Genomic DNA, 26,558 nt, shown 5'->3' with positions numbered 1-26,558 from the left:
CATGGCCGTTTTTCCAAAGACACAGACAACAACATGTTTCTTTACAAAATGTATTGTCACCATTAGAATGATTACACAGATCAGATGCATGAAAATACTACGTTGTTGATTATTTCCTCTCATTACCTCAACCGATAATACTTTTCATTGAATGTTGGTACATTTGTTTCAATCTTGTCATTGGCAGTGTTCATTTACATTTTTCATGGGACCTTTAATTTGATTTATCTGATAAGTCTCTCCTGTGACGTTTCAACATCATAAGCATAACATTATTATTCGTCTTTCTTTGAGAAGGGCTCTGTCTTCATTTTGGGCAGGATGATCAATGCGGTAAATACAGAAACTCCAGAAGAAGAAGTTTAGCAGGCTCCTGTTGAGAAGAGAGAGGGAAACAAGTGTTAGATCAATTAAAATGTAACACTGAACCTTTAATCTCAATTGACATACTTCACTATGTTCAAACTAGTAGTTTAGATCCAGAGATGGATACTTGTCCAAACTTTTTAAAAGCTTTTACAATTCAGTCTTGTGATTTTTCTAGACTTGCCCAATTGTACTGAACCAAAAAGGTCAAATTCTGATTCGAATGCGTTGTGAAGCTATACAGTATATTCCAATAAGTGTTGTGGGGGGGAAATCTACAATATTGGCTTTCATAATGTAATATGTATTAAGTAGCGAAACTGGGAATTCTCTATTCAAGTTCCTCAAAAATGATACTTAACTACAGTACTTGAGTAAATGTAGTTACGTACCAGTCTGCAGCACAGGCTGAAACTCGCCGACCATGCAGATTTCCTCCTGTTTTTGGCGGACGACCCTCTGGATGGCGGGGGGGAGGCCGCGGGGGTTGCGGGAGAAGACCAGGGAGTAGCCGTCGTCGCAGCTTCCATCATCCTTCAGGGTGCGGCAGGCGTAGGTGATGGCGTAGTTGTCGTAGTCTGTGTCAATGACCCAGTAGTTGTCACCTGAAAGAGCAGAGAGCACGGAGTTAGTTTTGACTTTGTGAGAAAAAGGACAGAGAGGATTGTGGGGACAATCCTCTCCTCAAACTTTTTACGTAGCAGTTTTCTGACACAAAAGGACCAACACAAAGTACAAAAAAAAAAGAGTTTAGGAGTCAGTGGCTCAGTTCAAAGGGACTTGGCATGGGAACCTGAGGTGTACTTTTTTGGCAGCTGAACGAGAATTTGATTTAATTCCTCCATGAAGAGACAGGATTTGAATACAAGTATTTAGACAAACAGTTGTGGAGCAGACAGGAAGCCAGTGCAGAAACTTGTTGGGTGCTGTTTGCTCTCTTTCTGGTTCTTAAGAAACGTACCGCCGCTGGACAGGTAGCTGGCCAGTCCCTGGTAGTTCATGAACATCTTGCCGGGGGAGGTGGGGTCGGGCACGGAGTACTGAGCGGCCATGTCGGCGCACACCACCCAGAACCTGGAGGAGAAATAGAGAAAAACATTACACTTCAAATTGTAATTAAGTATAGTTGTTGAGTAAGTTGCTTTCCACCACTGCCAACACCCACCCAAAGAGAGTAACTCTGCCCCTGGAGGAGGCGACCATGGCTCCATCATCTCCGACTGTGTACTCAGCAGAGATGTTGTCCTGCAGGAACAAACCCTCAGGGTCCTTCTTCTGCAGAGCGTACCACTTTCCTGCATACTGTGGAGAAAAATCATCTTTAGGACAAATACTTTTAGAGCCTTTTTATTATTAAAGTATGGATATGCACATGGACAAATAAGGCTTTATTTTTTTCAATTAGTCAAAGTCCAGATTTTAGTAAGGTAAAGAATGCAAACATCAAGTATATTTAAGACAAATGCTGAAACATGACTCATTTTAGGGTAGTTATATATGTTGAGGTGGAGGTATCCTGATGTTGTAACCCTGTTTATGCAGGTTGTGACATTTAGTTCCAAGTCTAACACTACACCAAGATTTCTGACTTGATTAGGGGCTGATCCTTTTGCACCAAAAAATAAGATTTTGGCCCATTCAATCGCTGATTTGTACCATTAAGTTTTCCATTGAATGGTCCTTAATCCTCGGGATTAATATGCAACATTATATTTAATTGTTCGCAGATGATGCATTGATTTTCTTTGGAGGATGTTGATCAGATTGTCGTTCTTTGTTCATTTAGCTCTCTGCCCTGAACCTACAAACGAGTATAGCCTACTGTAAATGGTTTTGAATTACAGTAACTTGGACTTGAAGTGCTTAAAATACTTGAAAATATTTCTGTACTCACTCTTGCTTGGTCAAAGTCTGTTTTCACTGTGAAGCTGTCCACCATGCAGGAGGCCAGGCTCTGTTCCACACAGGCCAGCAACAACATCACCAGGGAGAAGATTTGGAAGTCCATTCTGGCCAAAAACCGGTGAGCACATTTTAATTTCGTACTTCATAAATTTTCATAATTTTAGGGCAGCTTGAAGAAAACTCTTGCAACTCCTCATTTAGTTTGTCAAATAAACATTTAGTCCTCACAAAGCAGCATGTTCTTACCTGAGGTGGAGAAGAGGTTTTCAGTGCAGATCTGTTGCAGTGTCTGAGCTGTGGTGAGGAGACGCCTGTGTGAGCCTTTTTATATCAGATGCTCAGACAGGCTCACTGATTATTTTCACTTCTTGAACCTAAATGCAGAGTTTAATCTATCAGTAATCCAGTTACCAAAATCCCTGGCTAGTAAGCTGTTGAACCCTCACATTCAGCAGTGTGTGGGCTTTATGTAATTGTTTGCATGGGTCTGTAATGGGATACATAACGGCAGATGCACCTGGGCAAAGCAGTGACCTGAGCCTCAAGTCACACGTTCATGCCAAATGTTTACGTGACCAAACAAGTGTGGATGGAGCCACGTGCATAGTGTTGCAGCATCATACCTGCTAGTTCAAAAATGTGATATAGTGCAGAATAGAAGATTAAAGAATTATGAGGTATGATTTTATTTTTAATTGGTTGTTTTGGGTGTTTGTGACGACACCAATCCATTCTAGGTCAATACTTTTTAAATCCATCTTTAGATAAAATGTTCCCAAATCTCTGGGAAAGGATTTAAATAAAGTAAAATATTTATGACTGGCAGTATAAACAGAAGTTTTTCCTTTTTTGTATCTACTTTTATCAGACTACTACTTTTGTAAGCAGAAAGTTTCTAAAAATGAATAAAATACTATTTTATGTTATAAAGAATAGCAATGACGCCCAGTCATGTTGACGTCAGCAGAAGCTCAGGTGTTCCTGTCAGTTGTCACTTGTTCTGTAACGTGTTGTCAACTTATTCGTAAATGCTGCAAGAGCTTCACCCTGTAATCCGAGGGGGCAAAGTGTGAATTATAGAAAACTCCTGTAGTGTATTACAGGAAGGTTAACGACTCATGCACCATCAGTGGATCATAAAATGCCAAAGTGAGTAAACTTTACAAACTTTAAACTAGACTTGGGCATTTAACCTTCTTTTTTTTTTGTGGTGCTACGGATGAATTTACATACGTAATTTGCTTTTGCACTCAACATTTCTCATTAGTATATTCTCCATCATTTTTTGAAGCCTATTTTAAGACTTGCTTTATTTTTTTGTGTCTTTTTTAATAGATTTTTTTTACTCATTTGTAAAATGTTTTTCATTCTATCATTAAACATTTTTTTCTATTTTAAATTCATACACTCATTTTGTCCTCGCATGCAATTTGTTTAAAATAGACTCAATTTCTCATACAATATAAAAACATGATTTAGTTGATGTCTTATTTTTTCAGTTCCATAACCTGTTTACGTGGTGTATTTAAGCAACAGTGCATCTTTATGTGTCCTGGATCATTTAAACCTAGCTTTTGTTTTCAGATTAGAGATACAGAGTTAATACTGTTGACAAGTCACGTGTCAGGTTGAGCCGTGCACGATGTCAAAGCCCGGAGACCTTACCTAATATACTGAAGACAGGTTATTATTAGAATAAAAACAATGCCAGGGCCAACTATAAACACAGTACAAATTTACTGGCATGCTACTTGTGTTTACTTAACTACTCTCAGCTACTTTAGTTTACAGTAAGAGTAGTTAAACTGGAGGTGAGCTCGGGTTCAGCATGTTTGGATTTGAGCCATGTCAAGTCACTGTTAGGTGATTAACTGGTGACTCTGAGAATACACAAACAACTCTGTAAGAGGGTTCTGTTGGTCTGCTGCAAGATAAATGTTTGTGGTATCAGGGCAACTATATTGTCAGCATTGACCTTCACCCGGAAATTATATATGACCCTAAGGCAACTCAGGTGAATAAAATAACCCCCAAATTGTATCAATCTATTGGCAGATTTTTTTGAGTGGAAATTATTTATATATAGTATGAAAATGTTTGAAGCTTGGTAAAATTTTGAATTTCTTAAGTAAAAGATCTAGGTACTTTATCCGCCAATGCTCAGAACTGAAACATTGATTGAACAGTACATGGACTAATAAAAAGGACAAACACATACTAAATGTTTAAAGTTCCAACTTTTAAAAGTTCACTATTTTTTGTTGTGATAGTTAGCTCAGTGTTTGGGAATTTGGATCTATTTGACATTACTGAATTATATATTTAGCATATGAAACTGAATTAAATACAACTTTAATCAATTTACCTCATGAATTTTGTGCACATTCATTACTGATCAATAGGACAGAAAAAGTGAAGTCAATTTTTTGTATGTATACCAGTAACAATTTTGGCAAATAGGAAGCAACTGAATATCATCAATCATTGCATATCATTTTAATATAACTTCTATCATACCTGTACTCTGTCAGTGGCAGTATGAGAACACCAATTCTAACCAAAGGGCCAATGTTTTCATGTCACAGGGCAAAAAAAGGCGAACACCATCGTCATCATTTAAATGTGTATTTATGACATTGTTCCGTTACAAACACTTTACTATCTTTTGAGTGCGGTTGCATTTGAAGTATTACAACGCAAAGTTCAAGATGACTAACTTAACATCACTGCATCTGGCAAATCCAGGGAGCGATTGTAATATACAAGGTATCCATGAATGCATACAGAAAACAGGAAGTGTTTGACTAGTGGGTACTAGGGCCGTTGTTATTCCAGGAAAAGAAGGGAGGGGTTGGGATTTATACATGGAGATCTTCATCTGCTTCACTTCAGGATACTTTCTTGATTTGCTGTAAAGAGAGAAAGAGGGATTAGTACACTTAGAATTGGTTAGGTAGGTAACACCAATGTATTATAGTGTACGCTGTTGTTGCCTTCACTCCCTCTTAAATTGTACAGCATGCAGGCATATGCATGTGCAAACTGAACATGTTTCATGGAAACGAGGCAGATATGGTTACCTTCGATCTCCTTCTGGATGCGAATCTTCTCATCAAGAGCCTTTTTCTCCTCCTCCGCTATCCTCTTATCCTCAGCCCCAAGAGGCTTCAGGTACTCTGTTAATTTATAACAAATAGTGATTATTTAGAGGAAAACATTATCTGAAGTGCATATCCTGTTAATATGCACTAAGCAAGAGTTGTATATACACATACATCTGACCAAAGCCTAGAGTTTCATATTCCTCTTTAATAAGATTCTGCAGGAACTCAAAGGAGATCTTTAAAAAATGTCCTTTATTTTAGTAATTGCCATGTTTCTGTAAAATAAAAAAGGCAGCTTAACCTAGGCCTGCCAAGTGTATTACAATGTATAATTGTCCTGAAGGTAAACTTTAGTAAAAAATGTATTTATATGTATTGTATTACGTTTTATTTTGTGTGTTTACATAATGGCAAACACTTAATGCAACTTCTACAAATATGAAAACATAATTTTCCTATCCACACTTTACTGTGCTTTCCTTGCATTACCTGCCGTATTGACTTTATTAGGGCACATCAGACTAGTATACATCCTGAAATAAGCATCACTTGATCCCAATTCAGGGATCAAATTTGAATCAAATTGTGACCCAAAGAATCTAAATCAAATCTTAAAGTATTGATGGATCCACATCCACTGGTTTGGAGTCTAAACTCTGCTCTTTATTTGTTGGACAAACTATTGTTGTATTAAGGACACAATGGAAGTTTAAACGCATTGCACTGTTCCAGTAAATAATGAATAAGAACTCACCATATCTCTGTTTGCCATAGATGATGCCGGCAATCAAAGCGGAATACCTTGCGGTCTGTAAAGGACAAAAGCATGAAAATTAATGCCAGTGTTGCATTTCTTAAAAAGTAAATGCATTATCAGGTGACATAATATCTACACACCACTACTAACTCTTGCTTAGAATCTCTTGCCATCATTACTTAACTTTGCTTTGTTATAATGACATTACACCCACTGAAGTATTTACAGTGCTGCAATTATGTGTTAAGACCTCATGTCAAACTACACATTTAAGAGAGTTTCCAGATTGATTAGGACTTTAATTCTGCCAAAACAGAATCCACTTCGAGCATTAGTTTCATCAAAATATGACACACTCAGTCTGTCCACCTGTTTTAACTATGTCACCCCCAAACAGTGGACGACAGCAAGGACAAATCCTAACGAAATCGCTAGAAACAGCTGAAAATAAAACCTTTACTTTTAGGTTAACTTGATTCAAACCAAGATAAAAAGCTGCCATAGTATTTATAAAATGTTTTCTATTAGACTTACGTTATTTTACCCAAGGACATTAGCAACATGTTAGCTCAAACGTTACGTTGTTTCAATAGACACTAAAGTGTCACTGTTACCTGTTAGCTAAAAGACGTCAAGGGAGAATGCATGTCACTACATTTAATCTAATTAAACAAATGCATTGTTAAAACATATACATAAATGAATGGATTAGCCTTTGTTTGCCTAGCTACAAGCTGTAGCAACGTTGTAAAGTTACGACTAACGTTAGCTGCTAGCATGCTAACCGTTAGCTTAGCAGGATAGAATGTGCTGTGTAGCTAGAAACCTGGAATATGATTTCAAAATTAAATTACAGTAAAACATAAGTCACTTTTTTACACATTAAGTACTGCAAAACAAACCTTTATCAGAGGCGACACTGCAACTGGAGGAACCATCGTGGTGGAGAGTCTGACAGCTACAGAGGTCACTTTACAACGAAAGAGAAGATCTTCTTCTGTGAGGATTTACTGCAGCTGCGGTTCTCTTTATTAACCTACCGCCACCTGCTGGAGGGAATGAGCAATTTCAGAGATTATGACGGACGGAACCTGCCAAAATCTATAGATTATTATTATTCGAAATAGTGAACAACATTAAATAACATTTACTTCACTTTATGTGTTATCGAAATTAAAAGTTAATGAAAAAAATAAAGAAATGGGAAAATGAAAAAGAAGAGTATAAATTTAGAGAAATTAAGATTTATAAAAAACAGATAAAAATAAGTATTAATGTATGTCACATTTGCTCAATTAATTACATTTATATGTTTATATCATTTTGGTATATTTAATTGCATATACATTTATTTACACAGTTAGTTACAGTTTGGTTTACACCCCTCGATTAATGTGTATTACCAAGTATTTACACACTTTCTTTTAAATGTTCTTAATGTACATATGTTAATTTGCCAAATCCTACTCATGGGTTTTGATAAAATATTCTAAACAGTGCATGATTCCTTTAAAAAATATACAATAGTATATTTATTTAATCAATTTCTTCACAAAACCAAATAAAGATCCATAAAACACAGTCATACATGTGATGCATTATACAATTGGTTGACATTACCCTTAGCACTGAGGGGTTCTTAATAAATGTATTCAGGGTGAACAAGCCAGGTTTCATGAGCTATTTTGTGTTGCTGTTTTATGCATCTGACTGCCACTCAGTGGTCATTCTAAAGTATTGCAAGAGGCACTCCAGACCTATATAAATAGTAGGTTGTTGTCCCTCTTCTATCAGAGGGTGAACTGGGTCGGTGCACCTTTTTACACAGCCAGAGATGTTTTACAATAGCAAATCTTTCAAGAAGATGTCAATGGAGATGTGTGCAGTTGACAGTTCAACATGAACACGTAGCATTAGGCCGTTGAGGAGAATTGAAAGTCGACAGTACAGCGTTTATTGAAAAACGAGTATTCACACTGCAACGTGAGACGTAGCAACTGTAAATCATACTTTGTATAATACACTTTTAAACATTGCAAATACATGAAAAGCAGCACCAGTATTTGAAAGTTAAGTACGTTTACACTTTGCATGCCCCTGAAGATCACCTGTGTGAGAATATGTATAGATAAAGTCTGGTGAGAACAAAGATTTTAATCAGATTTTAAAGTTTAAAAAAAATCAGTTGGACACAAAGTTATTTAGTAAATAAACGAAAAAATAATAAATCTGTGATAGATTTAGATTAATATCACAAATTGAATGTACAAATCATATTCACAAATATTGACAATAAAATGATAAGTTACAAAAAGCATCTTCCTATTTATCTATCCTATATATCCCATTTAGAGACAATATAAGCTTTCCTTATTTACAATACAATTATTTTACAATACAATTATAATACACTATGATCAAGTTTCATTGATTGACAGTTATGAATTAGTATGATACTATTATCGATGATTATTGTTATAAAGAGATATCAATATTAATTAACCAGTGTTCATACCTTTAAATCATTTAGAAAAATGTAATGCATTATAGAAATGGAAGCATTAACAACATTTACCTGAATATTTTATGACATCAGTAAGTCATATTGCTTATTTTTTCTCACTTTTCCTTCCCATCCTGCATTGAAAATTTCGGCGTTTTGATTTTTGGTGTTTTGAGGAAATCTAGATGTTCCAATTAAATGTGAGACACTTCCGGATGTTTTTCCACCCTTGTCTTCTGTCCCTGTTTCATCTATTCCTCCCAAGCACCTGCACCTCTTTTGCACAGTTTCACAGTAAACCATTTTCTCTTATAAAAGGTCACGTAAGAAGTCAGCACGTGTCATAGTGGCAGGTTTCAAAGCAGCGGTTGAACTTTTTCACTGTCCTGTGGGATAGCCTCACCTTCCCTCTGTTCTTCATGGAGGCTGTGTACCGATTGGACTTAAGTTTAGAGTAATAGTCTGAGAACTTGTTGAAGAGGATGGATATGGGCAGACCGTTGAGGATGATACCAAAAGAGATGCAGATGAAAGCAAAGAAGCGACCCAGTATGGTCTCCGGGTAAACGTCTCCGTAGCCCACAGTGGAGATGCTGACCTGCAGGAAGGAGAAACATAAATCAAAAACATTAGCAGGAGCAGTGTGTAAACCTGTGCTGATTAATGAGGTCAATGTGGGCTTGTTGCGTCTTTATATAAAACATTGCATTTTCTTTTATTAGACAGCGCTTCTACATGTTGACTATCAAACAGCCCTTAGTTGGAAGTCCCTATCCTGTTTTAAAAGTAGGAAGATGATGAAGTGTCCATAGGAGTTAACTGATTTTGCCATGTTATATCAATATGGAAGCCCATTTTAGCCAAGGTAAAGGAAAAAAAGCATCCACCTGTAGGTCTTTATAGGAAATGTTCATGGAAGCAATGACTGGTTAAGATTTAAAATATTTACATTATATCATAATCTTCTTAATATTTTCATATTTTATTTTAAAAAATTAAAGTTCAATTTAGAATATTGGTTTACTTCAAATTGAATTAAATTATTTAAGAAGAGCAAGTAATGAAACCCTTTGTAATATCTATGTGGACAGACTGTTTAGGATAGTTGCATAGTTATTTTAATAGAAAAATAGTTGTCATGGTCAGATGGTTTTCTGGTCTAGAAACACATTTTCTTGCAGTGTAACTGGAAAACTATGAATATAATATTGTCATACTAAAGACTCTTTATATTTCTCTGTATGTGGCCAATAGTTAAAATAGTTTGTCCTCCTGTGCACGATACATTTTTAAAAGTATTAACTTACAGCAGCCCACCACCATGCGTGAGGAATGCTGGTGAAGTTAGTCTGCGGCATGTCGTGCTCCACGGTGTAAACCATGGCAGAGAAGCTGAAGATGCCCATGGCGATGAAGAGGAAGAGGCAGCCCACCTGCTGGTAGCACTGACGCAGAGTAAAGCCAAATGCCCGCAGACCTGTGGAGTGGCGTGCCAGTTTCAGGATACGAAAGATTCGCATCAGTCTCATGATCCGCAACACTTGCCCCAGCTTTCCCACCTGCCCCACTGCCTGCATGTCGGCCTCGTGCTTCATGTAGTTTTCATCGTTGTCGAAGAACTCCAGGAGGCTCTGCAGATGCTGAGGCAGGATGGCAATGAGGTCCACGGTGTTGAGCACACTCCTGCAGAAGGATGACAGTTCAGGAGTGGACACAAGACGCAGCAAGTACTCCATAGTGAAGAAGGCGATGCACATGGACTCAACGTGTTCCCAGTACGTCTTACCACTGAGCTGACCTTTGGGAGTCAAGAATTGCATCTCCTCCACAGTGTTGAGAGTCATCGCCACCAGGGAGACCAAGACAAACAGGCTGGAGGCCACAGCCATCAGCTTGGCCTTGACGGAAGAAAACGGCTTCTCCATCAGGTTCCAGATAGCTCTGCGCTGCTGACCCAGGAACATGTCATGAAAGAGCTCCTCGTTCTCCTCAATCTCCACCTCCGCCTCCAGCTCCCTCTGGATCTTCAGCTGCTCATTCAGCTCGTCCTGCCGCTCCTCGAAGGAGATGCGGCAGCAGCGGTTTGTGTTCTTCATCCTCACACCCCAGTAGTGGATCTCCTCCAGGAAGTTGCGGGGACACAACTCGTCCTTGATCCACAGCACGCCAGTCCTGTAGAAGTTGAAGATGTTGTGAAAGACTTCGGGGTCCCTGTCGAAGAAGTACTCATTGTTGATCACAGTGTAGTCGTCGCACAGGTCCAGCTTCAGGTTGTGGTCCGTGTAAGTGGCCAGGCGCCCTATTCTGGTCTGGGGATACTTAGCTGCCGTCTTGTAAGCTATCTGGTAGGTCTTCCCCCCTACATTGATGTTGATCATGTAGTTCTTCTTGGATGGGAAACAGTGCTTCAGAGAATTCTCCTCCTCTTCATCCTCATACTCGGCATAAATGTCGTAGATGTCCCTGGTCAGCTCCTTCATAGAGTTCCATGACTTCACGCAGGTTTCCTTGTCAAGTGGATAAGCAATCTCTGAGGGTCTTCGATTCACTTCTGCTACTTTGTAGTTAGGGAAGAGGCTCTGTCTCCTGCTCCACAATTTGGTGCTCCCCATGATGATCCACCCTAAACTACACAACAGACAGAGGGCTCAGACCATCCAGCATTACTTCTGTCTAATAACCCCTCCCACCCCCCTCCCCTCTACCTCAGAAGAGGACATGATCAGCATGCGTCTTGTCCCCATTAATGTTGCTGACTGGGAGGTTCCGCATGCTTACAGGACATCTAAATACTATTATCCTCTCCTGAGCTGCCTGGCTCACATGATGTTGGCTGTGTGGAGCCATGTCAATAAATGCATTAGTTCACCCTCTGTTAAATAATATATATTCTAAGAAATGAGTTCATAATACTTAAAGTCAATTCTGGTGATTTGAAGACAAAAAAAACATTGTTGTTTTTCCTATTATTTATTTATTAATGCACAGCCACTGTGCCATACATTAATCTGTTTGCAATCCCTACAGATTACACAGGAAAGTCATATTGGAAGGCCTTGATTGGAAGAAACCATTGCGTGTCTTTATTCTGTGGGGAAAACTAAAACTCTTTGTGATGAATTTCTTCCATAAAATACTGTGCATATATACTGAATTCTTTTTGTTTTAGCTAAAGTGTCTTTTACGTTTACATTAAATTGTTTGAGATGGATATCAATATGCAATGCTTTTGGATGTTGGTACTGGAAGGGAACAAAGGCCGGATGGTAAAGTAAATGAAAGAGGATAAAGGTTTAAGCCTAATTCCTAATTGGGAGGAGGTACACAAATCTTCAGAAGTTCAAGTGACACAATACCATAGACTCTAGACAATGATCTTTTGTTTTTATTTTAGAATTATACACAGGTATCATCATGATTGAGACATATTATTAACACATTAACTTAACTAATAGGCATAGAGATTTAACCAGATGGAATTGGAAACATAACTTTGCTTGCAGCTACATGTAAATCCTCTTATTGGATATCAGATTATTGTCCTGCTGGTTAACAGAGATGGCATCCAGCACGGCCACAGGTCAATGACACAATGAACTATACAGTATGTAAACCTGTATTTAACCCTTTACCAGTGACTATAATAACAATTTAGGATTTATTTTGTTAGTGACATTAAAATGGAGATATCGGACTCAAGCTCTTGTTATTATAATGTATCAAGAAAACAAGAGGTGAATTGGATGTGTCAATCCACTGGGTCACAAAACACAACAAAAAAGAGGCAACAGGGAAAAAATGATATGCTAAGAAACAATATTATATACTGAATGAAATTATTTCTAAAGCTTCATAGACTTATAAAGTGAGGCTATGTACATTTTGGAAGAGGAAATAATTAAAACCTCCTCTAGAAAAGTTGAATTCACTTCAAGAGTGCAGATTTGCCTCCCTCTTCCCTACCAAATAAAAAAGAGTTGAATTTCATTTAATTGTCCCTGCCAAATCACTTACAATAGGGTTGAAAAACTGGGATTTTATTTTTCATCCCGTGCCAAACTTTAGTGAATCCTAAACTATAAGGTATGTATAGTTAATCTCCAGTTATTCAGGTTTAAAGACTTTGTTTAAGCCACAACAAAAGCAAAAATGTGGCCTGCAACAGAATAAGTAAGGCCTAGCTGATTGCCAGAAATTCCTTCTGTTGCTGTAGACATAGACCCAGAAAATGTTTTGCTTCAAGCAAGTCGATAACTTTACAAACATCATAGGTGGACAAAATATATAAGTGTTGCCTCTAGAGGATTTTATTTTTTATCAGCCACCCCTGCAGTCAAGTGGAAAGAATTTCATTTAGACTCCCATTCAACATTTTCTCCTTTTGGAGCCAATCATATTCCCGTAAGCATCATTATGAAACAAAGCATCAATGGATATCTGTATCATAGGATTAACATCATCTGCTCTCAATGTCTAGGATTTGTTCAGTTTACAGATTTACATCAAATTCCTTGCCCTCAAAGCTGCTTGGTAAAACAGGAACTTGAATTTAAACCGTTCATGTAGGTTTATAAAGCATCCTACCACATACATCCTCTGGTACTGCTGGATAATCCAAACACAGATTGTTGAGTCACAATAAATGGTAACCGCCTTGACCTTTGTTGACGCACATAGAAAAAAAGCAGAAACTGGAAAAAAAACATTTCTTTCGAATGTATTTCCCAATCGACAAATCGACAAAGGTAATCTGCAAATATTTTGATAATCATAGAATGGTTATATTCATATGTTAAGCTTTTTATCTTTTTCTTTATCACATCTGATTGTAATATTATTATTTGGGGGTATTAACTAAACACTGGTGCACCTTATACTAGTTTCGGAATATTTTAGATACTCTTATTGGACTATCTATTCTCTGAATAAAAACATCTTTGATATTTACATTTAAAACATCTGTGCTGTAAATTGTAGCATCACTCATTCTGCATTACTTACTTTCTGCAAATTATTATATCACTATGCACATGCACTTCTGCTTAATTGCCTATGATATACCATCTCTGTATTTATTTGTTTTCTACCCAATGAAGTCACAGATTTAAAACATCTATGATGAAGTTTAACCCCCAAAGGAGCGGTTGAGGCTTTGATTGGACAGCTGTGATGTGTGGGTGGGAGTTTTGTGTCAGAGATAATTACTGTCATTAATTGCACCTGTGCTTTACCCTGCTATGACGTGTAAAAACAACGGCCTTGGCAAAAAAGCATTGGTTTGAAATCCAGATAACTTTTTAACAATGTAGTTTAAAATCCCAAAGGATTAAATGAATAAATAGTAAATAAAATATAGGTCTCTAAATGTCTTTTTTTGTCAGTCAAAAACCCCCAAACATTCACGGTTATATGATATAGAACTGAGAACCATTAGTAGACTCATAGTTGCAGCTAATGCAAACGTACACTTTCATGTAAATGAACTTCAGTTGAGAGACTGAAAATTCACAGTAGAAAAACAAAAGGCATAAATAATAAAGTATTAATGATGCTTATGGGACACTTGCATAGAACAGAGCTGTTGTTAATATTATAAATTACCGCTGTGGTTTGAGCCAAAATATCCACTGGGAGAAAGGTTTACTACCTGCATCATTTGTGATAGGGCAATTTAATGTCATTATTGTATTTCCATCAGTAGAACATTTGTGGGTCTCAGAAAATAAAGAGCATGAGATTTCCGTGTTTAAATGTTTTATTTTACTTCTCTAATTATAATTTGGGGTCAGAATGTTCACCAATCAAGTGTTTCTGGTGGGGTAGTTCAGTGTCACTGAATGTTTTTTCCAAAACTAATGTCTACTACAGCATTCATTTAGGAAGAAAAGTATTTAAAGTCCACAATTCAGATATTATTTTGTACTTATATAGAAGTATAATGAAAAATTGAAGGCAATGACATTTATCTCATTCCAGATTTTTAAGCTTTTCTTCCAGTTTTATTTTGAAAAGCACAGCCGGAAGTCATTTTGCGGCTAGCATCGTCTGCTAAGAAAACGCTGTTTTTTTTAAAGGGAAACCAAGGTTGTTGAGGTCTGTGGTGGGCTAAGCAGGTTGAAGGTAGGTGGTCTGCTGCTCTGTGTGTATATAATGTTCCTTCTAGCATCAGTGTTGCTTACCTCTAACTGTCTTTAGTTTAGCGCCTTATCGCGTAGGTTAGCGGAAATCAAGACGCGGGCAAGTCAAGACAACTGGGAAAGTGCAAGCTAACTAGCTAGCTAGGTGGAAGCTAACAAGGCTAACGGTTCCGGTAACCGTTACCCGGTTAACGGGTGCCGGTGCTGGGATGCTTTTCTGTTGTTTTTTTGCAGTAGCCGACTGTGGATATATTTGATTCTGTGTTTGTTTAAGTACATTTTCATGGTGTTATCTAATCTTACAAGTACAGGGGCGAATATTTTCTATGAATGGCTGCGGGGGTTGGGGGTGTAATGGCCCCCCACACAGACACCATGGACACATACACAAAACACATAGGATTCAAAGGCTTTATTGTCATATGCACAGTAGCTACAGTCCAGTTATGGCATTGAAAAGTCCCAGGCTCTTCCAACAATGCAACATAATTATATGTAAGACAGAAAAAAACAATAAACATAGTGTAAGAAGAAACTGAGTATAAGTGAACTATATCCATGTTTAATAAAATACAGTAAGCTAAATGTTGCAGGGAATGTTGTCAGTGACCAAGTGGATGAAGAGGTGTATATACATGTAACAAGAGAAACAAAACAGAATGTAAAATTAATCAATGTACAGTTGAATAAACACTGTTTGTAGTAAGTAATACATCTGCAAAATGCAAACAGATGAATATACTTAAATTACAAAGAGTACTCATTGTCCAGGATGGCAGTACAATTATTACATTTGTGTGTTATAATGTATTGAAGGGCATACCTTCAATATATATTCATACGTAGCTTAGCCTATAATCATATATAATGATTAATTCATTGTTTTGTTTTCTGTGGAATAAATCCCTACCTGCAAAATAGCTAGTAACTCATTTTTTAAATAAATGTAGTCGAGAAAATGTCAGACAGATTGAAATTCATCAGTTAAATCTGAACACATTCATCCATTCATAAGATGGACAGGAAACATGAAATGTTAAAACACCACAAGCAGGAATGTGTGTTTGGCTAGTATCAACCCAGCAAAACACTTGTTACCTGTTGTGGTTCATCAGGGTCAGTCTAATGGCTGTATGTGTGACCTAAAGCTGCCCATTTTTACATTTTCTTTTTGTGTTCTACTAGCGTTGATTGGCAAGCTTCACTGTCTGTTGTGAACACTGTAAAACAACCTTGATATGCAGTGAGTGCTATGGCCTCTGCATGGAGGGCCATATTTGACCGTACTTTAAAAGCCTTTGTAAGCACTCTACTGCTACTGACTGTATACATTCAGGAGAGGTCACAATTACTATTAAGAACAACCATGACAGGAAATGGCTACACTTTTATATTTAGTGCGTGCGAGCAACATGGATATATAAAACAAAGCTGCATGTGAACACATCATCACGCACAACTTATCTCCATGCCTGTTTATGTAAATTACCTGACAAAAGCAGAACAGAATTTAAATAAAGGAATTAATCTGGAAATGTAACTCAAGGGATAAAATCAACCTGTAGTGTCACATTTTTTACTTGAATTGCAGATTATGTCTGCGGGTTAGCTTTATTCCTTAATGTTTTTAAATAAGTAGAATAAGCTTCTTTTTTCCTTTCTAAAACATGGTAAACCAATGGCCAACTTAGAACAACCAAAGAAAATTAGACCTTCTAACTGCTCGTCCATTTTCCTTTATTTAAGTAAAAGTCAAAGGATCCTACAGTATGTTGGCTGAAGGTTTAGTTTGGACCGGGAAACCATGGTTACAACCAGAGCCAACCGTAAAGATCCTGTCAAATAAATGAACCTGTTTTAGAGGAGGCTGTGTGGAGAAAACCAAAAAAGGTTTGCAAAAGTGTTGTGGAACTGTGACAAAAGTGGCCAGCAGCACAATCCAGATAAACTGATTAACAAAAGCTGTTGAACTGTAGCAGATGTGATGTTGAGAGCAAACATTTGAGTACCTCCTGTGACTCGAGGTCTGTTTGCTTAATGATGTCCATGCAGATGGAGGAGCTTGTGTGGCAGATGGCCTTTGGGGTGGCACCAGTCATTGTCTCCTAGAGTATGGAGTGTATCAATTGTAGGCGTTCTGACTGAATGCTCTCCAAATACTTAAATCTCATCTTTAACCTGACCAAACTCGTCCCTAAAAACCCACCTTTACTCCTGGTGACCTCTGACAAAAAAATGAGAGTAGTTGGTGTACATATTTATCTGTCTGCTGATTATTTCATCACTTATTGCAGGTTTAATAGTCCAACATCAAAATGTATGTGTTTAAATAATGTAGAAATGAACCTGAAATGTAATGCTTAACTCCCATTTTGTCTACCCTGAATTTTGCTACGTCTGTATACTAAAAGGAAATAGGATTACCATAACTGATTGACACACTACACCACTAATTCAACTCAGGCAGTAGGTCAGAGCCACAGCATGCTTTGAATGGTTCCCCAGGTTTATTAAACCTTAAGACAATAAAAAAAGACAGTTATTACAATATTTCTTTTTTACAAAAAAATGTTCGTCAACACGGCTTTGTTTATATATTTTTGTGAGTTTGACCCTTCTCCAATTCAAGGGCTCCTTTTCCTCTGGATCAGTTCAGGACGAGTTCATCCTGTGCACTGTATATTCCCACTGAGCACAGCTCACAGTTGCCTGTGTAAAATGATCCGTGTTGTTCCACCTCCACCACAGAGCTGACCTTGACTGAGTCCTCATTCTCACAAGAGTACACTTCACCGCGGAGCTTTAGCCGCTCCATGTAGCCGCTAATTTCTGTTCAAGAGGTGCTTGTCTTTCTGACTCACAGTTTGTGTGTCCGAGAAGAAGTCACCTTAGAACATTTAACCTTAAGAATTTAGCTTTTCTGGACCAAACTGTTTATGGATCAGCTTTCTAAACCATTTAGAGTAAACAGTAGATTTAAAAACTCACAAACACTGAAATTCGAAGCCTGCCACTACAACACATGGGTGCGCATCTGTTGCAAAAGAAAATCAACTAAAGATTATTCATGAATAACCTTGTTCAATCCAAAAAACTGTTAAAAATATCCAGGTGTTGTCTAAACATGTCTTGTTTCGTCAGTCCAAAACCCAAAGATATCATATTTGACATTTTTTTGAATGAATTTGGTGATTAATCGATTATACAATAAAAAAAGTTGGTATTTATTTTTCTATCGCTTGACTTGTCATTTCAGCTCTTCCTTATTATGTTAATTGTTTTTAAACCATTTACAATCAACACCAAGTTTATGTTTTATCTGTTCAGAATCAAGTTATAAGAGTTTCTCTTTTCGTCACAATTTTCCACCGGAGCCACAGAACGTGCGTGGCGGTGTCAGCAGTCAACTGTAGTGTCGTCTTTGTCGCAATTTTCTTTTTTTGTTGCTTGTCATTCTTTGAAGTTATCTTTGTTCGTCAAGGCATGCTAGTGCCAATCGAACTGCAATATTGCATTTTGAGTGCCTTGTAACAGGCTTTAAGTGGCAGTGTAGGCAATTCATGAGTGAGGATTACAATTAGACACACTGGGAAACCAGGAACTCGGGACGAAGGTAAAATCCAAGTCTTCATTATAGGGCTGCAAGGACAAGGATTGTTTCAATCATATTATTATGATTTACTAATCACTGCAACGCTACTTCATTGCACAGTAACTCCTGATGTGTACAGATGTGTGATCCCAGTAGTTTGAGTGTGTGTAATATCTAAACAAAACTTCCCCTCTCGCTGCAGGTTGCTGCTGGCTGCAGGGCCCTGTGGAGCAGAATAGCTGTGCCATTCCCCCTTTTTTCCTCTCATGTCCCCCCCTGTGTGTTTCCCTGTGTGTTAGTGACCCCGCACCCCACCCACCCCCCACCTGATCCCTCCTGTCGTGTCGCCACTCCAGCCCGAAGCCCCCCTCTCACCCCATGCTTGGAACAAAGTCCGCTCACTGCCAGCCCGATGACTGCCTGGATCGTCCTGCCTGTCAGCCTGTCTGCCTTCTCCATCACAGGGATATGGATAGTGTGAGTTTACATCACATGGGCTGTGGGGGGGCCTTCCCTGTCAGGTTGTGTAACTGGGTGTCACGTGTAGAGACGCACCGACGGATAGCTTTAATTTGTCACACCTGTAAGTCCAAATAAAGCTGGGGAGGAAATGACAGTAAGAATGTTGCTATGCTGCAACTGTTTTATTTCGGGGAAAGAAAATCAATTTTCTGCAATCAATTTTTAGTACCCTAAAGCGCTTTTATTTTGAAATGTGTTTCAGTGAGTGTGATAGGACTATTTTGTAATAATTTGGTTATTTAGGAAGTTGTTTATTAATCAGTGTTTTATTATGAATAACCATTCCTAATTTCCATTAAAGAAAAAGTAGAAAATTGTATGAGTATGCTCTCAGGAATAGTTATTTGAAAGTAAAATATCCTAATCAGCAGGTCAGACTGATTAAAAATCAGGGATCCACCAAGAAGCCTGCAATGGCTGCAGCTCTAATCAGAAAATATTTACTAATCCAAAACTAAAAGACGGAGATGCAGAAGGGGATGTGTTGATGCTCAAATAAAATCTTCACACTGTTGAGGTCTGTTTGAGTATTATCACATGCTCCTCTGAAGATCCTTTCACGCTGTATGACCTTTTTTCCTGAAGCCCAGCACAATCTTGTTCACTTTGTGTCATCTGAGATCGGTACCCCCGTGTTTGACATTTGCCACTTCTGTGTGCTTGCCCCACAGCTACGCCATGGCTGTGATGAATCACCATGTTTGTCCTGTGGAGAACTGGTGAGTGATTTATCTCTTTGGATCTGATGAAAGGGACACCTTATGCTCCCAGATTTTGGTCTGATTCCACATCATCAGAAAATGTACTGAACTAATTGTGTGCGTGTGTGTGTGTGTGTGTGTGTGTGTGTGTGTGTGTGTGTGTGTGTGTGTGTGTGTGTGTGTGTGTGTGTTGCTCCAGGTCTTACAATGTAACGTGCACAGAGGAGCTGGCCCGACCAGGCTTCCCCAAGACGTGCTGCACCATCCAGGACATCCCCCTCATCAGGTAGGCTATTCTTCGTTCCTGCAGAACACAAAAACGCATTTCGTGTCAGCAAAAGCCCCGAGGCAGGAATTAGCACCTTGTTATGTTGTGTCTCTGTCATTAACCCACACTTTGCATAAACTGCATTAGTTTAGTCTGCAGAAAGCCTCTAACCACAGGCATAAAAGCACTCTGTAAAAAGGCATCATGGGACCGTCTGACATTCCCTCAGCGTTTGTAGAGCAAAGGTCTCATAGATGGCATATCCTTGAATAAAAAAAGCACACGAGTAATCAAAATCACTTAATTAGTTCTTATTCAGTCTGAATGTACTTATGTCTTTGTAGAAGTACAGACGTTGAAAGTACGGAGCTATATTTAGGTATGATTATACTGCTACCTTTAATACTAACAGCTGTTTTTGTTTCCATTCGCTGCAGTAAATGTGGCTCCTTCCCTCCTGAGAGCTGCCTGTTCAGCTTGATCGGCAACGTCGGGGCCTTCATGGGTGAGGCATCTTTGGGACTGGAATTATAATCCTGTACTTTTGTAATAAAATACATTGTGTGTGCATGAGTTCTGAATGTGTGGAGGAGGATATGACATTTACCATTTTGCCTTTTCGCCGGGGTTAATGATGACATTAAATCTACTCTAATGTCTGTAATATAGCTCGTCATTAAAAATGTAAAGCCAAAGTCATAACACACCATAGTACAGATAAAGGAGCTTCAGCACATAATGGTTTCTGTACATATTAAACATGTACTATTTAAATTGCTGAGCTGTTCAGGTACAGGAAGGTGGATTTTTGTCCATTTGATAAATGATCAGCCTTGATGTTACAGGTCTTTGTGCCAAGCTAGGCTTACTGTCTCGTAGCTGTAGCGTCACGCATAGTGTTCAGGTTTATCAGAGTGGTATTGATCTCCTCATCTCACTCTTAGCAAGACAAAGAGTTGGCATCAATGGTACGATGTACCGGGCTGAATGTCCTGTACCCGTTCCTTATTAAATACTGATTATCATGGAGCAAATTGGGGATTTCCACTCTATAAGACTGCTGTCCTCTAACACACAGCGCTGAATGAGTGCAGCCGAGGTGTTTGATGTCCCTTACGGGTCATATTAACCTCCATGGTGCCCACAGACGTCAGCTGTCAGCCTCTGAGAGGAGCTGAAGGCCTTGAAATAGCCGTGCTCTATAATCAATAATGAATGCGACTTTCCTTCCACTCCCCCCCCCCCACTCTGTCCTCTGACTCCTGTCCCCTGTGTTCCCTCCATGGCCTTCCTCCTCCTCTACTCCTCCCCCTCCTGCCCTGTGTTATCACAAGAGCTTTCTCTAATTGCATCTGACCTGGTGTATTCACTATGGATCTATCTTTTTTAAAGTAACTTTTCTTCCACTATTTTATGTTGCATTTCATTTTTATTAATACATTAGATTTGTGTCTGTTATTCTGTAAACTCCCCTTTCTCACTCATGTTGACGATAAGCTCTTTTGATGCTTTCATTTTGATCGGTGGAATAGTAGCACACAGCATCCTGCAGGGCTGTAGTTTTCAAACAGCGTTGCTAAACCTGTCCTGAAAAGCACCCTCCTCATGCAACATGAGACAGCAAAAAAAAAAAATCTGACGGTCTTAGCTCAGCAGAATGGAGTCACATGACAATCCTCCAGCTTTGGATACAACTATAAGTAAGCAAAAGGGTTGTGTTTAAAGGATTTTGAACTCTTAAAAAAGGTGTGTGTTTCCTTAAAATCTCTTTATCCCATGCAGTATGCAAACTCAGTTGTGAGTACATGCACAACTTGAATCAAAAGTTTCCTTCATAAAAAAGAACATTCACAGTTGTATTGGATCCATCTGATGCATTGATCCCCTGTGTGTCCTCCTCTGGGTCCTGCAGTGGTGATGGTGTGCTTTCTGCGCTACGCCCAGGTGATCGAACACAGCCACCAGTGTTGGATCAACACCAGCGCTCTGGTGTCGGGCTGCACCAACGCCGTGGGGCTGGTCATGGTGGGGAACTTCCAGGTACATATTCAAGATTCACAAAAGCTAGTCCCAGGATCCTCCAACAATGCAACATATTCAAAACATGAAGCAAGACAAAGAAATGCATGGTGCACGTAAGAGGCAGGAATAAGACGCATCATTTTTTTATCTGATGATAGTGATCTTGTTCTCCAGGTGGATCACGCCAAATCTCTGCACTATGTGGGTGCGGGGGGTGGCGTTTCCAGCGGGGCTGCTGTTCGTGTGCCTGCAGTGTGTGCTCACCTACCGGGTGGCTGTCACCGCCCTCGACTACTGGATGGCCCATTTCAGAGTGGCTCTTGCTCTGGCGGCCATGGTCTCCCTCGTCCTCAGTATCCTTAACTTAATCTAACTAAATACATCTGTTCAAATGAACAATGATATCTTGCTCGTACTAAATTTGAGTATTTCCATTTCATGCTGCTTCATACTTCTACCCCTCTACAGTTCAGAGGGAAATATCTTCCACTGCAGTTGATTGGCACTTACACTTACGTTTAAAACATACTATATGATGCGGTGCTACTTATCTACCCAGTCTGAAGAAAAAGTCTAATAATATGACACTTGAAAAGAGTAAGAGTGGCTGCGTAGTGAGTACCTTATCTATTTATATTTAAGTAAAGGGTCAAAGTACTTTACTACCTCAAAAGCGTCTGTGTTAAATACAAAATAATGGATTGAGTTTTTGAGTTTTGATGTGTGAATGCGTTTCTCCGGCTCCGCCCTGCTACTAGCCTTTAGCCGTGTCATGGCTCCACGGTGCCGTCACGAGATCACTGATAAACATCAGACAGTCTTTTTGATCTCGTCTGAGTTTCACTGCTCTAGCCCAGAGTCACTGCTGCACAGGAAGAGATCTTTGTCCTTCAACTTCAATGCCGCGATATCATCTCTTTGGCCTCACCCCTCGTTTCCACCTCTTGTTTAAGACTTACAATGCTGATGGTTCACTTTTCATAGCCGCCTCTGTACCGCCTGCCTCTCAGTGGCTCCCAGGGTGACTGCTTCTCCTCCACCAATCAATATCCACTCTGCACTCATGTTGGTGACAGGGACGAGAAGCATTCAGGCTCTCATATTATCTGACTGCCCATCAGAGGTTAATATCCTGCAGTCATATCCCCTTTATTACCCCGTCTGTTTAATGGAGCTGCAAATCCCATTTCAATTTAACCCTCATCAAATAATGAATTCCCATCCGGAGGTTAGGCTGCTCGTCATATATCTCCTTATGTCGTGGATTTATCTCAGGATTTATCACATTCCCGTCCTTCCTGCCCCTATAAATCCAGTGACAGGAAAGGGTTTCCCTCTTGCATGTTCCAGTTTGTCCCCCTTAACTCTCCCTCCTCCCAGGCGGCATCTTCTTCGTCCACGAGAGCTTCGTCCTGCAGCACGCCGCCGCCATCTGCGAGTGGGTCTTCACGGTGGACATCCTGGTCTTCTACGGCACCTTCACCTACGAGTTCGGCACGGTCACCAGCGAGACCATGATGGCGGGCCTGCAGCATTGTCTCCACCACGGCTCGGGGGTGATCATGGGCCCCAGAGCGCGGGGCTCGACACTGGGTGGAGCCACTAAGGGCCTCAAGTCCCCCGGGGGGAGCAGCACATCCACACATCTCAACTGTACGCCGGAGAGCATAGCGATGCTGTAGCTCTGCAGCGATGTGGAGGAGAGGGAGCTCTGTTTAAACATTGGACCTACACCAGGTGATCCCATCTGTAACGCTGTACTATCTCTCCCTTTGTTTCCACGGTGACGCCACCACAGGGAAATGTCCCGTAGCGATGTTGTAAAGAGAGGCTGAATGTGTGGAGCCATGAATGTTTTCCAAGATGGTGGTTTGATTTGTGTTTTAATTTCCTGAGCGACTTATTTCTTCTCTTTTTGTCTAACTTTGCATACCTGGTGTGCCCACAACCCCCCCCCCCCCCCCCCCTCCCGGCACTCCTTCATGAGCTCCCCGATGCTCTGCGCGGCCCACCTGTTCTGGCCTTTTGCTTATCTCTGCACGGCTCACTTTTCTGAATGAGAGGATAACAGTTTTATGTTGGAGTTTTAAATCTTGCGTAGTTAGTGGATAATACTGAATGTTTGAGAATAGTTCCCCGTTATGTTTCACATGCTTTATATGGCCTTTGTTTCATTTCTATCAATCAACCTAATTATGTCAAATGATTTGCAAAAAACGATTAATTCCACTCGACAATATTATTGGATTGCACAGATGATTTTGAATGCAAATGTTGATGGTATTTTGAGTTGTTTTACCAGCTATGTATAGTTAGAGCCACTGTCATCCTTGAGATCCTGTGAGGGCAGGAACACAGCAGCTCCGCTCTGATCACCGCTTCTCAATCACTTTGACTGAAGTCCCTCGATGATGTATTCCAGTATCGTCCCACATGTTGCATGATTTCTTTGTATCATTTTACATTTCATGCTACCTTTTTTTATTATTCCATTGACTGTCATGTCCGGTGCAATAATTGTCATCAATCATGAGATCATTTCTGCTCCGCTGGAGTGTATAATGCCTTTTTCAGTGTGTTGGAATTGAACACAGGGCTTTGTTTTTTGTTTGTTTTTTAATTGACACAAAGACTTTTGAAGTGACCTACATGTTATAGTAAAAGTGTGAAGGTAAATGTATAATCCAACTCAAAATATAACAAAGTGGTCGCCCACACGCTGATTTGATTCCAGGCTGGACCCTTGGAAGCCTTATTTGACTTTTGGGAAAAGGTTTTCCGTTTAAAAATGAAGCGACGTCGTCCTTTTTCTCAGTGCTTTTAGGAGGAGTTTATGTATATGATGCTTGTACACCTTGTGCCATAAACCTCATGGCGTTACAAAGGTGTCAGTACAGTGTTACAGACAATAATAGCACACAGGTTGTAGAGTGAAGAACGGTTTTTGTATGATTTCCTGTTGCCAATTTCTTTTTAAGTGATACTTAACACCAGACTGCCACAAACTACCACTGCTCAAACTAAAGCTGACTAATGCCACCAAACTTAGATTAGGAGGATGTTTTGTTGTTGAAATGAATGCACCGTATGAGAAGTATATTCCCTGATAACCACAGTATTCTGCCCTCTAGTACATTTGAACTCTCTAACCAATGGATGCCAGCAATACACCCTTTTTAAAGAAACGGTCACATCACCTACCTCTTTTTATCTTTTTGTGGGTTTGATGTTCTGAGGAAAAAGCTAGACTTCCAACATGTTTCTCCATCTCGCAGCGAAGAGTTTGAGAACAGTATTTTACATGATGCTGGCTCGGCAATCCTCAGTCCAAAGCGTCGGCATTTAAGGAAACTGTGGATCTGCTTTTACAATAATCATGCGTCAGGTCAGGTTTTTTTTTGTTGCTAAAATTATTTATCTTGCCATTGTTTCTGCGACTGTGTTCTGCAGATCTTGCCAAAAAAGACGGGAGTCCTCTAAAGTTTTGATTGGTTTTCTGTGTGTCAGCAGGAGGTGTATGAATCGTAATGGGTGCACTGTTTTAGCCTTATCCCTCGTACTGTGCCAGGGGAACATGATCATGTTGCTTTCTTTTTATCTTGTGTTCAGCTGTAGCCAATTTCACCAAACTGTAACAAAGTCACATGGTGTGACTGCTAATGGCAGCTTGTATGAGCCCTCACATTAGGGCTGGATCTATTCTGTAACATCTCTTACATAATGTCATCTTCCAGAAGCCAAAATCTAAAGGTGGATTTGACCTTTGTTCTTGTCTGTCACAATGTACACCTAAGCTTTCATATGGTTTCTTTGTTGGTGGGAGAATCCTATCTAAAGAAAGGCTGCCTGACCTGTACACACCCTGAACTCTTCAACACAGAAACAATGTTTATTAAAAAATGTATTAATATTTCCTAAATTTTTGAAAAATATGTTAAAGAATGTTAATGGAGTCAGAGAAACCCCCTGAAGACAAGTCAACACAGATTATTGTTTCCTTTTTATAAATTCTGTAAATATGTATGATTTGTCTATCATTTAGGGTATTTTCATTTGACAGAGATTTATATTCAAATATGAAATAAAAATGATAAATTATTAAATGTTTCGCGTGGGTTGTTCTTGAAACAAACGGCCTTTGTGTCTTAAAGGGCCCTATGATGCTCATTTTCAGGCTCATATTTGTATTTCGTGCCTCTACTGTGACATCTTTCCATGCTTTAATGTTCACAAAGGACTTTATCTTTCTAATACCGCCTGTCTTTTCACCCTCCATCTGAAAACAGAGGCCAGTCTGCTCTTACGGTTAGCCGGCCGGCTGTCATGATTGGTCAATCGCTTAGAGATGTCCTGCCACATAGCTTTGGGATGTTAGCCTTTTCAGACCATTTATAAGCACACAACTATTGCTAGTTTTATAAGCGGTGGTGCATAGTATTAATACCATCCAGAAAATATGGCTAATAGTCATGGAAAAAAGAAAATTGTCCCGGCACATGACAGAGATATCTTTTTGCCAGATTATTGCAGTGCTATGGGATGGAACAATATAAATCAAACGTGATTAGGACACATCAAAACGCATCCATGCTACCAAGTAGTCATCTGAGGAGAGGAGACGATTTCGTAAACATCATGGGACAAGTTGAAGGGGAAGAGCAACACATTTTCCACATAAAGG

General features: G+C 39.4%; 3 protein-coding genes across 3 annotated transcripts; 1 reads left to right on the top strand and 2 right to left on the bottom strand.

Annotated features, from left to right (window-relative positions):
- Positions 1-36: 36 nt before the first annotated feature.
- LOC134873261 (purpurin-like) lies at positions 37-2,632 on the bottom strand. Its single transcript, XM_063896743.1, has 6 exons — positions 2,518-2,632; positions 2,261-2,375; positions 1,532-1,668; positions 1,328-1,440; positions 759-971; positions 37-373 (listed from the first exon to the last, which is right to left on the bottom strand). The coding sequence occupies exons 2-6, from the start codon at positions 2,372-2,374 to the stop codon at positions 363-365; spliced, it is 588 nt and encodes a 195-aa protein (XP_063752813.1). The 5' UTR covers position 2,375; positions 2,518-2,632; the 3' UTR covers positions 37-362.
- Positions 2,633-8,063: 5,431 nt separating this feature from the next.
- Positions 8,064-11,289, bottom strand: LOC134873194 (potassium voltage-gated channel subfamily V member 2-like). Its single transcript, XM_063896650.1, has 2 exons — positions 9,943-11,289; positions 8,064-9,233 (listed from the first exon to the last, which is right to left on the bottom strand). Exons 1-2 carry the CDS (start codon positions 11,245-11,247, stop codon positions 8,967-8,969), a joined length of 1,572 nt encoding a protein of 523 aa, XP_063752720.1. The 5' UTR covers positions 11,248-11,289; the 3' UTR covers positions 8,064-8,966.
- A 3,391-nt stretch (positions 11,290-14,680) lies between these two features.
- On the top strand, positions 14,681-25,980 carry LOC134873946 (transmembrane protein 150A-like). The gene is given in 9 exon segments (XM_063897868.1): positions 14,681-14,755; positions 18,567-18,841; positions 19,558-19,605; positions 19,787-19,873; positions 20,293-20,360; positions 21,768-21,895; positions 22,052-22,087; positions 22,089-22,230; positions 23,258-25,980. Coding segments are annotated over 8 exon segments (876 nt in total). The 5' UTR covers positions 14,681-14,755; positions 18,567-18,776; the 3' UTR covers positions 23,560-25,980.
- Positions 25,981-26,558: the final 578 nt, after the last annotated feature.

Source organism: Eleginops maclovinus, chromosome 12, assembly GCF_036324505.1.
Source record: "Eleginops maclovinus isolate JMC-PN-2008 ecotype Puerto Natales chromosome 12, JC_Emac_rtc_rv5, whole genome shotgun sequence".
NCBI classification, from domain to species: Eukaryota; Metazoa; Chordata; class Actinopteri; order Perciformes; family Eleginopidae; genus Eleginops; species Eleginops maclovinus.
The sequence above is the reverse complement of the archived record's forward strand: the minus strand, read 5'-3'. Positions and strand labels throughout refer to the sequence as shown.

Bases quoted from the DNA above. Each gene is read 5' to 3' on its own strand.
- LOC134873194 (XM_063896650.1), bottom strand. From the start codon at position 11,247: ATGGGGAGCACCAAATTGTGGAGCAGGAGACAGAGCCTCTTCCCTAAC. The intron at 9,234-9,942 runs GTAAGTTAATAC...TCCTTCCTGCAG, and splicing joins ACGCATGGTGGTGGGCTGCT to GTCAGCATCTCCACTGTGGG.
- LOC134873261 (XM_063896743.1), bottom strand. From the start codon at position 2,374: ATGGACTTCCAAATCTTCTCCCTGGTGATGTTGTTGCTGGCCTGTGTG. The intron at 1,441-1,531 runs GTGGGTGTTGGC...TTTCTCCTCCAG, and splicing joins GGCAGAGTTACTCTCTTTGG to GTTCTGGGTGGTGTGCGCCG. The intron at 972-1,327 runs GTACGTTTCTTA...CTGCTCTTTCAG, and splicing joins CAGCTACCTGTCCAGCGGCG to GTGACAACTACTGGGTCATT.